The 15,051-nt window shown below is 42.1% G+C and overlaps 1 protein-coding gene across 5 annotated transcripts in view; it reads right to left on the reverse strand.

Annotated features, from left to right (window-relative positions):
* Positions 1-6,309, reverse strand: part of PLEKHA7 (pleckstrin homology domain containing A7) — a 134,900-nt gene extending 128,591 nt beyond the window's left edge. For 2 of the 5 annotated variants that reach the window (XM_054171542.1, XM_054171537.1), the window contains exons 1-3: positions 5,913-6,307; positions 5,682-5,758; positions 5,442-5,499 (exon numbers count right to left, since the gene is read on the reverse strand). In XM_054171542.1, the coding sequence (XP_054027517.1) occupies positions 5,442-5,499; positions 5,682-5,758; positions 5,913-5,995 (218 nt within the window). In that variant the 5' untranslated portion in view covers positions 5,996-6,307. Of the gene's footprint in view, positions 1-5,441; positions 5,500-5,681; positions 5,759-5,912 lie in introns of all 5 variants that reach the window. The other 3 variants (XM_054171538.1, XM_054171541.1, XM_054171539.1) reach the window with 3 other exon arrangements.
* Between the last annotated feature and the right edge of the window lie 8,742 nt (positions 6,310-15,051).

A 15,051-nucleotide genomic window follows, 5' to 3' on the forward strand; every position in this document is an offset into this window, starting at 1 on the left:
AATGAGCAATAATTCATTTTAACTACCACTAAAAGGACAGTTAATTGTTACCCTGACTTGAATGAACCACATCTACAATATCTACCTAAGACATCAAATATTCCCAGCTCAGACCTATTCACAACCCAAGAGAATAAAATTTATGGACCAGGCTGTCTGATGAAGCCCAGAGCTGGAGAACAAAGGACAAGATACAGAGAAACTTGTACAAGCAACATTATTTACCTCTACTGTACATAGTCCTTTTCGCCCATTGTCCTAATGGAACACTTTCTTACAGGAACAATAATAACAAAAAGCACCAGCACAGACTGACCACCATCCTGGCAGCTCTTCTCTCACTGCCTAATGTCCTACTAGTGAACCAGTAGAGGCCGCTCAAGACCGTCTATCGCTTCTGCAGAACTGCGGCATGAGACAGCTTCCCTACTCTCGTTTCAACACCAAAGCCAGTTCCAGGATTTTTCTTCCATTTGTCCACTTCATATCTGCTTTTCTACTTGCACAAATTACCTTAGTGAAGTCTAGTCAACTCAGAGGCAACTGCTCTTTGAATGCTAGTAACCTAATTCTAGTCATGACCAACAATTGCTGCTCCTCAAGATTCATCCAAACTAAAGCTTTACCCATCGCTGTGGAACCAGTTCAGATTTCTTTCCTTAAAAGTTTCTCCATGACATTTTATAGCACACATTTTTCCAGAGACCACCCTCACATTTGCTGGTGATGGTACAAATGTCTTTGCTGTTAGTTGAAGTTCCCATGAGATTCCAGGTACCTACTTCAGGAACTCCACACAACTCAAAGTGGTTACACACAGAAATAACACAGTGAAGTACTTCACAGGCTTGCTCCTCACAGGAGGATTTCATATGTTCATACTTAGACACTAATGAAGACCTTTTATCTAAGCACAGATTCAAGAACCACAAAGAAAATCATGTATATTGAAGATCTCATAATGAGGGACATCACTAGTCCTTACAGTAGTTAAGTGCTCCAATAGCTTTGCTTTTACAGCAATGATCATCAGAGAAAAATGGAGTGAGAATAAAAAACATTTGTATTTGCAGCAGGCCACGAAGCACCTCTAGTAAATAGCAGTTTAGCTCCACCTCAACAGCCACAAAAAAAAGATAGTCTTTTATCATCCTATTAGGAGTAGGGATGACAGGCATTCTGCAGAGCAGAAGAAACTGTTGATTAAATTTATTAATGAGATCATAAAACATTTTCTCCAATAATCATAAGGACTGAACTCAATAATCCAGATGGTCTCCTCCCCTTGGGCTTCCGTGATTAAATAATCATTAACTGGGTATCATCTACAGCCCACATCAGGTGCATCTGAGCTCGTGTGGTTTTCAGTGACATGGTATCTGGACATACACATTTGGCACAGCAGAATCAAAGTTAAAAAGGCAGACCTCAGTTTGGTGTTCTTTGCTCTTTTACTATTTCCAAACACTTGAAACACACGCCATGTGTGCTTTCTAGACACAATAAAAGGCAAGTATATGAATTAAAGAATAACAAATGCAGTTACAGACTCCTGCTATAAATGATGGAGATTTCATTTAAAGTTTTGGGGTTTTGTACGTCCACTGTTACCCAAAGAAGAGACCAACCTGGACTGAACACTGATTGCAGAAATAAGTAAATAAACTTCAGATATTTAAGTGCTTATTTCCATTTTTTTGTTCTTAATTTTAGGTTACAGTTTGAATGTAGTATTACCTTTGAGATGTGCAATATTATTGCAGCATTCTAGAACAACCTCTCTAGCAGCAGTAGCCTTTTTTCACCGTACTTCAGTACAAGCCAGTTGGGTATCTAATACTGAAAGGATGGATACTTTCACATAAATGCTCACTCTTTCAAAGCTGTAAGAGGTAACAAAAAAAGCAAGCGTTCCAGACTGTCAAAGACTTCAAACTTCCCTATGTCTCTTGGATTATCAGAAGAGGACCATAAACAAGCAGAAACAAAAGCCTGAACTATAATGCACACACAAGCTGGTTTTCTACCAGTTGTTATTTCCCTGCAGGTCCTTCCCCAAAACAAGATGTCAACCACGCTTAGCACTGCAAAGCAGCAACTCAACCACCAGACACAAGCCAGAGCCAGTGCTGTCAAGTCTTCATTCAATTCCACACACACTCACTAACAACACCCTTTCTGCAGTGAGCGCAACATAAAAAAGTTGCCCAAACATATTTTAAAACGATTGGCAGAGAAAACAAATAAGAAAAGGGATAGGGAAAAGTAGAGCAAGCACTCAAAAACAGGAAATGCAACATCCATGATGCTTTTAGAAATATCCAGTCCTATGATCATACCTAAATTGATATTCCTCTTCAAACAGATCAAAGTTTGGCATATCAAGAAAACTGAATGGGGTTTTGTTTGAAAAAAAAAATAATGTTAAATTGTTGGGTTTACATATTTTTGTCACTCAAAAGAACAGCATTAAAGAAAAAAGTCTAACGGTTCACAAGCAATGGTGGCCAAGTTGCAACTTTTCATAACTGGTATCTACAGGGAGTAGAGCTGACTATGTCATGTCTTTATTTGAGTAAGAGTAACAGAGATGCTGAGGCTACACCTATGCAAAGACAAAATTGTAAGAAAAGTTCTCCCATTCTCTCCTTAGGACAAGCTATTTGAGTTACAAACAAGCCACAAAACTACTAACTGGACATGTGGGAGAATTAGTGTACATACATGACTTGAAGCTTTAGTTAGTGGATTTAGGATAAAAGGCTGTGCGGATAGGGTTTGCCACTATTAAGAAAACCTAAAGAATAATCAGAATAGAGAAAATCATTCAGGAAGACTTGGATGTGCATAAATGGGAAGAACTAGAATGTAGCTTCACACATGGCTTTCTAATACAAATTAGTCTTAAAGCAGTAAAGACCTGGATGTAGGAGTCAACAGGCAGCATTCATATGTGCTGTTAGTGCGGGTGTCTTCCTCGAACAGGTAAACAACCTCTCAGCAGAAAGCTGAGAAATGTTGAGAGCCAAGAAAGCACTTTCATTGTTTGAGAGTCTCACAAAAGCGCATTCCAGCATACCATTCTGTTCCCTCACTTACAACAAAGATGATTCCATACTGCAAGAGGTGCAGAGAACAACTCCAGCATAATCAAAACAGATGGAGAGTCCTTTCTAAGGGGTTGGGTAAAGAATCCACCTTATGTAGCTGAGCAAAACAAGACTAAGAAGGGATGTGATTTCAGACAAACATCTTGAGTAAATAACCAAAGGGGGAAAATACAAACTAAAAGACAACTTGCGCATGAAATTTCTGTGGATGACACCAGATTGCAAACTATCACCAATAAAAGAGGACTGGGCAGTTACACAGGGGAGCTCATGGGTTTTGTGAGCTGGAATGCCAGGAAATGGAATTCCATAGTACACCATGTGAAATCATGCATTTAGGGACCAGTAACCTTTTCTGTAAGCTGAGAACTCATCACGTGGAAGCAGTATAGGTGGAATGAACAGAGCAGCGAGGTATGGAAATCTTCATCTAAGGATTCTGGTGTTTACATGAGCAGAAGGGGAGCTCAATGTGTTCATAGAAGAAATTCCACTTGGCTCAGAAAGCTGAAAACAGAGGGTAGAGCAGTGCTGGGGAAAGTATCACTGCTGAAGAGGACACTGTATCAGGTGGATCTTTGGTGTGAAGCAGTGCAGCTGAACAGATGTATTTCCAAAAATTGCTGCCGCTCCTTGCAAAACTTTGCCTGACTAAAGATGGCTGAGTTTATCCATCTGCTCTGTAAAACACACACTCTATTGCAGATATAATTTCCTGAAGCATTTTCAGTTCAAGGTAAAGAACGCTATTAGCGCCAATTATGGCAATGCACTGCACACAACTGTAATTTAATGGATCAGAAATTAAAAGCTTTGTAATTGCCTGACAAACAAGACACAAGAATGCTCTTCCAAATAGAACAGTTGGGAAAAGGAATCTAAGCTGTTCTAAAATTATACCAGTAAGCTTTGGGAAAGACAGAAAACCAAACAGATGTGCTCCTACAAAGAACAATAACATTTGTGCTGTTCTTCTCTGTAGGAACATATCTACTTAGTTGTTGTGTAAAGGACCTGTTTACATTAAACTGCAAAGTTATAATTTTTTAGAGTTCCATCAGTCACGTATGTAACCAGAAGGACTTTCATTCCTTTCTTTCAATGCACTGGCAACAGTTCAAGGGTGGCAGAATTCAGCTGCTCTCCAATGCCTTGCTGCTACAGTCTGTTGAGGGCTAAACTAACTACCCAGTCCAACAGTGTAATTCTCAGTTTGGCCACATAGGGACTGATGGGCTTTTTCCTCCTTTGTAGGAATGAAAAAGGGATATTCTAGGATCATCTGGAATTTTATTTAACAAACACCGTACCATGCAAGATATTTATGCCTTCAGTCAACCCTTCCTCTCGGCCCAATATCATTCTCAAGTTTGATCTTTACCAAATGCCTCAAGTTTGTCAAAGGTTTTGGGGTACGCTCCGCAGGTATTTCAAAACTAGACACTGTAACAGAGTTGTCAGCAATTACAGAAGGCTGTACCAAATGACCTGGGTTAACCATCCCAACCCAGCATTTTCCAATTTTCTTCTGTTAGTTTCACTAAATTTGTGATGCATTCAGATTTCCAAAGGAAAACACAATATCACATGTGACACACAACTCTATATTCAGGATATACCAGAGTTTTCCTGATTTAGCTAAAGCTCTATTTTTACAACATTTACATTTGCAAAACCCTTATATACATAATGTTTGAAAGAAGATCTTTTAATTTGCCTATTTAACTGCAACATGTTCACACCTTGCAGAACTAAAGTGCCTTAACAGGCCACACAGCTCAAGTTTTTTGCTGTTCTCCGAGTAGGATGCATAAAAGATCCAGCAGCAACCACCGGCCCAGGCAAGGCGAACTCGTCCGTTCGGCCCGTCCACAGGAAGCCACGCCGGGAGCCTTCGCTTGCACGCTCCCCAGAACTCCATTCACGGCCGCGAGTCATTTAAAACGACTAAACACCCATTCACCTTCAACAACCCTGACCTGCCTTGGCCATGCAACGCTCCACCTGCCACAAACCGCACTTTAAATACCAGGAAGCGGGGAGGGAACCTCAACGAGCGCTGAAGAGCTGCCTTAGGGCAACCTGTTGCTAGCCGCCGAGAGCGCGGCGGGCGGGGGACCTGTGTCCCGCCCCGCCGCCAACTTTCCCCATCCGCCGCCGGAACCGCACTCCTCCTTGTCACTTTATCCCGCGTTGATCGTTAATTAAATGGGCGGACGTGCCCCGTTGGTAAGCGGGGAGGAAAGGAGGTAGATACGGCCCGGCGCCCCTCTCACCGCTCCCGCCTGAGGCGGGCGGGCGGGCCGGGGCCGCGCCAAGGGCTTTACTCACTCGATGAAGTAGCTGGCGCCCTCCTCCGAGAATCCCTCCTCCCAGCCGCGGGGCAAGTCTGCAGGGCAGGGGCAAAGGGAGAGAAAGAAAGCGGGGAAGAAAGAATAAGAACTTCGCCCGCGCCTCCGAGCTGCCTCAGTGGCCGCTGGGGGAGGGGTTGGGGGGTGAAAAGGGGGCGCGGAGCTGCCGTTAACAGTGCGCGGGGCGCGCGCAGGGCGGGGGCCGCCCCCGGGCACCCACCTGAGCGGATCATGTGGCCGGAGTTGACGGGCTCCCCGGTGCGAGGATGCAGCCAAGTGGTGGTGCGGGTCAAGTCGCTGGGAGGGAAAAGCGGAAACATGCACCTGTTAGTGACTGCGTGAGGTCGGCCGGGAGAGACGGAGAGAGAAAGGCGAGCAGCGACGGGAGCGGGGCCACCCTCCACCCCTGCACCCCTTCCCCCGGCGCTCCCGCCCGCCGGCGCCCCCTTACTCGATGAAGAAGACTCGCCCGTCCCTGCAGACACCGTAGGACCAGTGCTCAGGTAGAGTGTCCCGCCCCACCGCCGCCGCCATGTTCGCCGTGCGCGCAGCCAGCCAGCCGGCCGGGGAGGGGGTGCTGGCGGGCGGGCGATCGGCCGGCGCTCGGCGCCCGGCTCTGCCCGGCTCTGCTCGGCAGCGCCACCGCGGCCGCCAGTGGCGCGGCGCCCGGGCGCGGGGCGACACCTCCCGCCCTCAGGACGCAGCGGCGGGGAGGCCGTGGGAGCCAGAGGTGGCGTCGGCCGCCTTTGTCCGCCGCTGCCCCGCGCGGGCTGCTACGGCGTCCCTTCACGGCCCGGGGGAGCCGCCCGCCGTCACCCCGAGTCTCAGGACAGCGCGACGGCTGCAGCAGTGTCGCCCCGGAAACAAGCAGCGTACCGCGGGGGCAAGAGCAGCCCCCAGGGTCTGGCAGGAAGGGAGCGCATCCTCAGAGAAGAGGCAGGATGAGCGTCTTGCTCCCGTCTCGGAGTCCTGGCTGACGCCCAGAACGCGTCACAAAGGCGGGTGGGTACAGGTGTCATCGCACCTGACTCCCATCGTGTCCCGGGATACACTCACACCGGCCGTGGAAGGTGAGGAAAGGCCGCGGGAACTTTAAACCTCAGGTTTAAAGACAGCAGGATGTCAGTAACAGTTAGTTGACAAAGTCGAGCTGTCACCGGTACCGTAGGGACCTGTGTCAATCCTATAGTCATCAATGACCTAGAAAAGGAGGGAGCGGTAAGGAGAGCCTGCACGATGCATACGAGTTACGCGGTGGTCCCTTCTCACCTCTCACCCGTGACTTTAAGGTCTCGGCTACTGCTAGTGCACGGGGACGCTACAACTGGCAGAGTTGGGTGTTCCAGGACATGCTGTAGTCACTGAAGAATGCGATTTAGGGAAAGAGTGGGTATGACAGGCAAGGCTCCCACACAGCAGAGCCCTTCCTCTGGTCCCCTGGGGAGAGAGAAAGATCAAAAAGCCAGAAAATGGGAAATTTGCTAGCTCAGGATTGAAGGAGAGTGTTAAATGGGAAAGACAGGCTGCATGAGAGGTGGGAAAGGGTAGCTGAACTTGACTGGAGGTCGATAAGGAGAGAAAAGAGAAGAGCTGAGGGCATGGCCATAGGGCAGAGTGCAAATTGATGCAGTAGGGAGGATATATGTATAGGGGAGAGTGCTGCTTCACAGTGAATATAATACATAATACTTTCTTCTAAATAACCAAAGGACTTAATCAGAAGAAAGGAGGTAAGAAAAGCAGCAGCAATGGGAAGAGAGAAGACTTTGCACTGTTCAGACAACACATAGGTATGGTACACCAAGATGACATTGTATGGAGATCCTTTTTTTGGCCACTGTTGCAGAAGATGATACTAGGCTAGACCAAGAATGACCATTACTGTGGGACACACTACAGCCTAAATGTTGGAAAGCAGTGTGCTTTCGGTTGCACATGAGAAAGCATGGGCTTGAAATCAAGAGTTTTGGGGCAAGGGTTGTGAAAGTCTAGCGGAGTCTTACACCTGCAAAGCCATTGCTAACTTTACAGACTAATTTCCATGATGACAAAAAATTCTTCCTCAATAATATCATATTCCAGCAATTCATGGATTTTTAGCTTATCTACAACTAAAAAGCAGGAGAGAATGTCATCTGCTCCCTTATCCTAAGTCAGAATTTTTATTAGAATTTATGGAACAAAAACTTCCATGCTGCTTTTCTTTGGAACCCTAACAAATCTGAGTCATCCTGGCGATGTGGTCAGATGTGAGTTATCACAGAGCCTGCAATAAAGTCAGTTCTCTTCCAATTACAAAGTAAATCAAATACAAGTTGCTTACTGTCATTGTATGTTTAGATCTGTACAGAAGACATAAGACAAACTCTCGCTCTGGGAAGATTGATTTGCTTTTATCCTACAAAGCAAGTCCTTCCTGCTATGCCAGCTGCATGAACTCATTGAAGCTGGCTTGTCACTTTACCATGCTTTGACCACTAGACCACCATGACAGGAGATGTTTCTTTACTTGTAGTGAATAGTAAGTTAATTGAATAAACATAGTGTTGTGGATTTCAAGTCCTAAAAGCATCTGTACTGGGTCAAATGAAATGTCTTTTTAGCCTAGTGTTCTATTTCAGACCTTAACAAAAACAGATGCCAGGAAAGAGTACAAGAGCCACACAATCATATGCATCTCCCAAGCTTCTTCCCTTACATGTAGTATCCCCACTTAGTGCTTGCCTTTAGAAGCTGAGTTCAGAAGGCTCTTGATCAAGGTGTTTTTGCCATATGTAACTTCTAATGAATCTCTTCTGTGAACCTGTCCAGACTGGAGTCCGTGTAGCTTCTATTATTAAAACAGAGAGTATTTAGTGCTCCTGATGCTCCTCTTACCTGAACTCTGTATGAAGAATCGCCTCCTTTCGTTTGGTTTGAATCCAGCTCCTCTTTCATTGATTATCCTCAGTTTTTGCAATGAAAGGAGACAGCAGTCATCTAGTGCAGCCTACTGCAAGGTCAGCATTAAATTTAGACCAGGTAGTTCAGGCTTGGCTTGTCCAGGTAAGCATCTAAAAACTTCAAAGGCTGGACATTCCACAGCTTCTCTTGGCATGTCATTCCTGTGGTCTTGTGGTGAAAATATTTTTATTAGATCAAGTTAGAAGCTGTTTCAATTTACCACTTTAGCCATATGACCAATTCTTGAGCTGGTGCATCACCATGCCTGTAACATTAGTGCATTTTTTCTCCTAAAATTAAGATCAAGATGAAAACTTACTCTAGATGTTTTAAAGTTCACAAGTTGACTTGTGTTTGGATCATCAGGAGGTAGGTTTGTGATTTAGAGCCCTGGAGGAAGAATGCCTCCAGGCCTCATTCATTGTGGTATTTTCTTCTTTTCTGCATACAGCTGGCTCTTAAGCTCTGGTTTCAGCCTCCCTGTCTGAGCTCAGCCACTTTTTTCTATTACATACCATTCATTGATCTAGAGGCACTGTCTGGAAGAAGCTATTTGGGGTTAAACTAGGAGTTCAAGTCCACAATATTGCAAACTCAGCTAAAGGAAGTGAAATATGCTGTTAAACAAGATTAAGGGTCTAATAAAAGGAGAGTCAAGGGTCCCTTTGTTGATAACTGGATAATTCAAGGAGATGTGCCAAGGTCCCTGAATATTGCAAGTTTGAAACCATATTTGGCAGTTCTGTATGATTGCGTTATTAGTCTTACTTCTCTGTCTGCATCCTCTGCGGAGTACTTTTTGGGGCAACTTTAAATTTCTTCTGTGTTGGGAGAACAGTGATATATTCTAAAGCATACCAAAATCTGCTATTTCCAGAGTAAAAACAAACAACTAAACATGAACATTTTCTTTTCTACCTCATTCCTTTCTTTTCAGCCCTTACCCTTACAACCCACCTTTACCCTGTCAGTGACAACATCCAAATCTTTTTTCCCCCCACTTTTATTACACACACCACCTCAGTCCCATTCAGGTCTGCGTGTTTCCCTGAACTTTTTCAACCCTTCATATGCTATAACTTTCGACCAAAAGGGAGTAGAAATCTAGAAAAGAAATACTGGACACACTATTGGGGAACCTCTATTGAGAGAAAAAGAAGAAAAGAAAAAAAAAAGGTATAACTTCCATCAGTCACAATTAGATCCAATATCTAGGAGGTTACAGAATCACAGTTTTATTGCTCATAAGCCGTAATGCAAAAGGTGTAATATGCCTTTCAGCATGACTTAAAAGCTGTTCTGAGGAGAGCTGGTTAGCATGACTTACCAGCTCTCCTCAGAACAGCTGAGAATTAAAACCGCAGAAGGTTTCACAGTGAGACAGATTAATTTGCAAGACAATTTCAGAGCAGTTTTCCCAATTCTTTTTCTGATTACACTCAAATATAGGTTGTGAACTGAATTGTTCTTCAAGACTGTGCAGTTGAATTCCCCTCTAGTGATAGGAAGTGCTCAAAAGACCAGAAATCAAACCAATGACTCTTATAGGTAAAATAATATATTAATCAGACAGTGGGGCAAATATGAAAGAGAACTGGGAGAAACTAGGCAAATCCAGAGTCCGGGAAAGTTACTGATGGCACCTCTCCAAAACGGCAACACTTTTTTCAGATGATGGAGGAACTTCACTAGGGAATAGCTATGATGTATCCCTTCAAATTAAGGAAAACAACTTTCACTGTTAAACTCCCAAACAGCATGGGAAAAAAGTCATCTCGAGAACACTATTAATGATCCAAAAATAGCACAGTAAGAATAGTGTATTCCTTTTCCCTGGGTATCTCAAGAAGATACACTGAGATCTCAAGTGCTGCAAGTCTGAACCCACAAAAATGGTAGACTTCAGACACTTGAGATACATCTGGGTAGCTTCTTTTCAAAAGGAGTTATAAAGAAAAAAGGAGCATATATGTAATTGGTGTCAGAATCCCAGTGCAGAATAAAATTATTAATGACATGAACAGGACTCTTCCACAATGTGAAAAACAAAAACTGGCCATGCACAGCTAGAGTCAGTGTCATGCTGTAAGATAAAGGAACACTATAAAGAGAGATCAAGCCTGCAGAAAGGTTTGGTCTGGTTTTTTTAAGTCTGAGGTCCAAAAAGTGTTTACAACAAGAGAATGACAGATTAAAAATACACACATCAAAGAAAGAAGTAAGGAAAGGAAATAACATAACCGAAAGATTATTGTATTCTTTCCAAACCCAAATGTAGTGATGGGGTTTAACACATACCAATCAATTCTATTCTATGTTCACTCCAGGATGAGTAAAAATTGATTTGATTTATGCAAGATAAATTTGAAGATCGATACTACATAAAAATATCACCAGATGTAATTAGCAGTAAAACAGACTATATAGGAATGTCACAAAATTCCCTTCATTAGCAATTTCTGAAGATGTGTCTAGTAAGAACTTCTGTCGGGGAAATTCTAAGTACACGTATTTTGTCTTAGACCAGCAGCTATGAACAGATGGTCTGCTAGCCTAGATTTCTGTGAAAACAGAAGCCATTGTAATATGTTAAGATTTTTAGTAATAGGAGTACATCAAAAATTATCACCTGATACCTGCTAAAGAACAGCATTATTGAGAATACATGAAAATTGAATTCATAATACTTGAATTTAAAGATCTTTGTTATTTACAGTAAGAGGAAGGACAATCCCTGAGGTAGTGACAAAAGATAAGCAGCTTGCACAATAGTACTACTGATGACATGACTAAATATAGAGCACATGCTTGTTCCTGATCTGGAATGTTTTCAGTTGAACCACACCATCCACGGAAGGCAGAAGAGCCAGACACAAGGAAGAGTGGCAATAGTCACAAGATGCATATGAAAGTTAGGCTGGAAGATGGGTGATACCTTGCAGATGGTTTGCCTAAATACTTTTCAGGACAGGATTAATACTTATTTCTTGCAATGCCAAATAGATCTTGAACAGGACAGGTATTGTCACAGTTTTATCTTTTTGTAAACACTGATGTTAAATGAAATATCTTTTGCATTTTGTGCAAAGGAAATTTATGCTATGAGGAAAGTGACAGCAAATTTCAGGCAAAATAAGATTTTTATAGCCTGTTTCCTTTGCAGTAGATTGAGACCCTAAATGTCCATGGAACTAATATCAGACAATAGAATTCTGTGAGTACCAGAAGATAAATATAGCTGATAAATTACGAAGGATTAAATAATGGTAAATCTATTGTTGAGGGAATTCCAAATATGGAAGAAAGAGTTACTCATTTTCCTGGCCACTGGAAAGAATATGAACAAGTTCAAATTGTATCCACAGTTCCTTTGAGGAAGACACAGAGCACATCAGTGTACAAGGATAGTTTTCAGGGTCACTCTACCACAGTGCAGTATGATCTGACTGATGGCTGCACACATGGATCAGCAGAGACTGTAACACTGCTGAGCAAGACAGATGGGGAAGTGACATTGAAAAGACAACACTCATGCTGCATAACAAATCCAAACTTCTTCCAAAACATGCTGAACTCTCCAAGGAGTAGGAAACATAGGAAACATGGTAATTATCTTTAGTTACAAGGTTTTCTTTTCCAAACCACTGTCAGTATTTAGAATTGCATTCATGCTGAAAGTACCTTTAGGGGAATCTAGAAGGTATCTTCAAAACCATTCTATTTTCTGTATAAATCTCCTACAGTTTTAGATATCCTACTGATTTGCCTTTTAGATGCTAATATCTGAATATATCCAATTACCTCTCTCACCTGAATATCCTATTGCCCAAAAGACTTACGTTCCAGGAATTGTTAAGCTTGTCCCCTGAAATGCACAAAAATGCATGCAAACGCAAAAAGGAATGAATACATTTCCTAATGACTATGTCAGTTTGCAGTTTTCTGTCACACAAGCATTTGTGATTACTATATTTAACACAGTCCTCCTTCTCTTCATTTTCTCTCTTTTGCATTTCACGAAGTGTCCCAATAATTTACATACCTAACACCTAGAATACTTGTACTAAGATGTATTTGGTAATCAATAATTAATCTAAGCAAATAGTCATACTTTGTCCTGAAACATCTTTCTACAGAAAAGTGGCAGTAGTTAAATGGCTGCACAGTGTTCAAGTTATTTGTGGAAAGGAGAAATACAAAAGAACAATTGTGTGCCAAAGTCACTTACAGGATCATTTCCAGAAATGTAACTAAGATTTTTATAATGAACAGTTGGGAGGATTTTTCTTAAGTTTTTGACAAAGGACACTGTAGGTCTGGCAGCACTGAGAAACCCTCTGTTCTTCAACATGTATGTACCTGGGACTATCAACTTTTTGGGTTCTTTTAAGCCAGACACTTGAAGACAGTTCCATGTTAGTGAACACAAACATGCTCACTGTCATCTCATAGTCAAGGGCACCTTAGAATGAAGATCCTGTTTTAAGAAATGGAACAAATGGGAAGATGGACATATCTGATATTTCTGACTAAAAGCTTTAAAATTTTAAATCAAAGTGTTGAATTCTCTGAGGTTTCCTCACAGCTTACACACTTCACTCCTTTCCTCAATGAGACACCTCACAAATAGATTCCTATCAAAGACTTTTTTCCCCAGCTTTCAGTCTGCTATCCTGTGTAACAGCCCATGACTGGGATCACCCTATTCCAGCATCTCTGACAACTGTCCTTACCATATTTGCCTGTTTGGTTTTTTCTACTATATACTGCACTCAGAGCAGGCAGAATGTCATATACTCCCAGTAATATTGACTGAGACATTTTTTTCTGAAGAAATTAAAGATCCAGGCTCCTCCTGAAGTTTGTCCCTCATTTGCTTTGCAAGACCCAAAACTTCACTCTGGCGTCCCCTTAAAAAAACTCTAGAAAAGATTGGTTTTAGCATTTTCTGCACTGTTTTTGCAGAGATGTTATTTTCTCAGCAGGCTTAAGAGAGCTGAGACTATAACTAAGGTTTCATCTCCCTGTGTAAGTTCTTGCCAGGCAGAGAAATCTCTTCTCACTGTGGTCTCCCAGTTCCTCTTTCAAAGTATTCTTTGCATGAGACCCTAAGGTTTTGGATATCTGCTTGTGTCCACAAGGAGATAACTAAGGGTTAACCAGACTTCTTGATTTTTCTGCAAACAGGAAGTGTACCTCATCACAGGTTTTCCAACATCCTACTTCTTTCCTGTTTCTTCCTGCTTTCTGTTACAACCCCAGCAAGTGTGCCTTTTTGCCAATCTTCCACTTAAATTACAAATCCAGGATAGGCAAAATTGTCACTCTCCTGGTGATTCAGGTTCAGCCATAGGAACTTTGGGGGTTGTGAAATTAATTTCCATTGTTATCTTTTTGTTGTCTCTCAGTAATCTTCCCTTCTTGTAATAAGCCATCAGCATGACCAGTGCCTCTCAGTTTGCAAGTAATTTCTATCTCAGACGAAATGAGGCCGAATAGTTACTCTTATTCCTCAAAGACAGGTGGAATAAAATGTGTGGCTATTACTTTTGGTTTACAGATTGGTTTTCAGGATGCAGTGCCCAAAGGCTTCACCTAGGACTGGAGCCGGCATTGTTGCCAGCAGTACCATTCTCCACCTCCAGTCCCCAGATCCTGGGGGTGCAGGGGGATTCACAGAGCCTTGTGAAAGTTCTTGAGGCAAGCTCTTGAACCTGACTGGACTGAGTCAAGGTATTAAAGAAAATATGCTTTTTTTAACTCTTAGATATTCTTCATTCCTCTAGAGCCTGTGAGGTGGACTTCCACAGAGAAGACCAAAATAGACTCAATCTCTCAGCTTGCTTAGGCACTAAAAAAAGTCAGCATGGTGCAAAACACTGTTCAGTAATTAAATGCATGTATATGTGTGTCACACCTTTTCATTCCCACTCTTTAAAACAGGCATGTTGAAATTGCTAATGCAAACATTACAGCTGTTAAACTTCATGATTTTATATAAAGTAAGTTTAAATGCCTTCATTTATTGCAACATTAAGCTCCATAAAATTACTCTCTCTTGTTTAAGACTTCCTCCCTTGGAGGAGTAGGACAATTCCATCTCTCTTTTAAATATATACACCTTTGCTCCTATTCACACTAAAGGCCACCTGAAATAGATCTCCTTTTAATCAGTGAAGTAAATAACCATGCATTTAAGGAGAGTTATATATTTCAGCAAGTTGTATCCCAATAGTAATCAAACTGCATTATTGTTACACCTTACTCAGTTTCAGACATCGACATCTCTCCATTTATTGATCCATGGTTAAAACTCTCTCAGGAGATTATAAAACACTGTCATATATAACTTTTATTATTTAGATACCTAATGGGTGTGATCTCTACAAATATGAATTATATCCCCCTTCTTAATTACAGAGTCCTCTAAAATCTAATTTACTTAGTACTTAAGCAGATTAAAATTTAAAAAACAAACACAAACCAAAAAAGGCAGTTTGCAAAATGATACACTCATGGCTCCTCAGCACTGCAGAGGTTTTTTCCACAGACTGTTTGGTAAAGTATCATGTTTCTCAAAAGCTTACTACATCACTCTAATATGGATTTACATATTGAAACTGAATTAATCAATGTCAATCATAACA

Source organism: Dryobates pubescens, chromosome 22, assembly GCF_014839835.1.
Source record: "Dryobates pubescens isolate bDryPub1 chromosome 22, bDryPub1.pri, whole genome shotgun sequence".
Lineage (NCBI taxonomy): Eukaryota > Metazoa > Chordata > Aves > Piciformes > Picidae > Dryobates > Dryobates pubescens.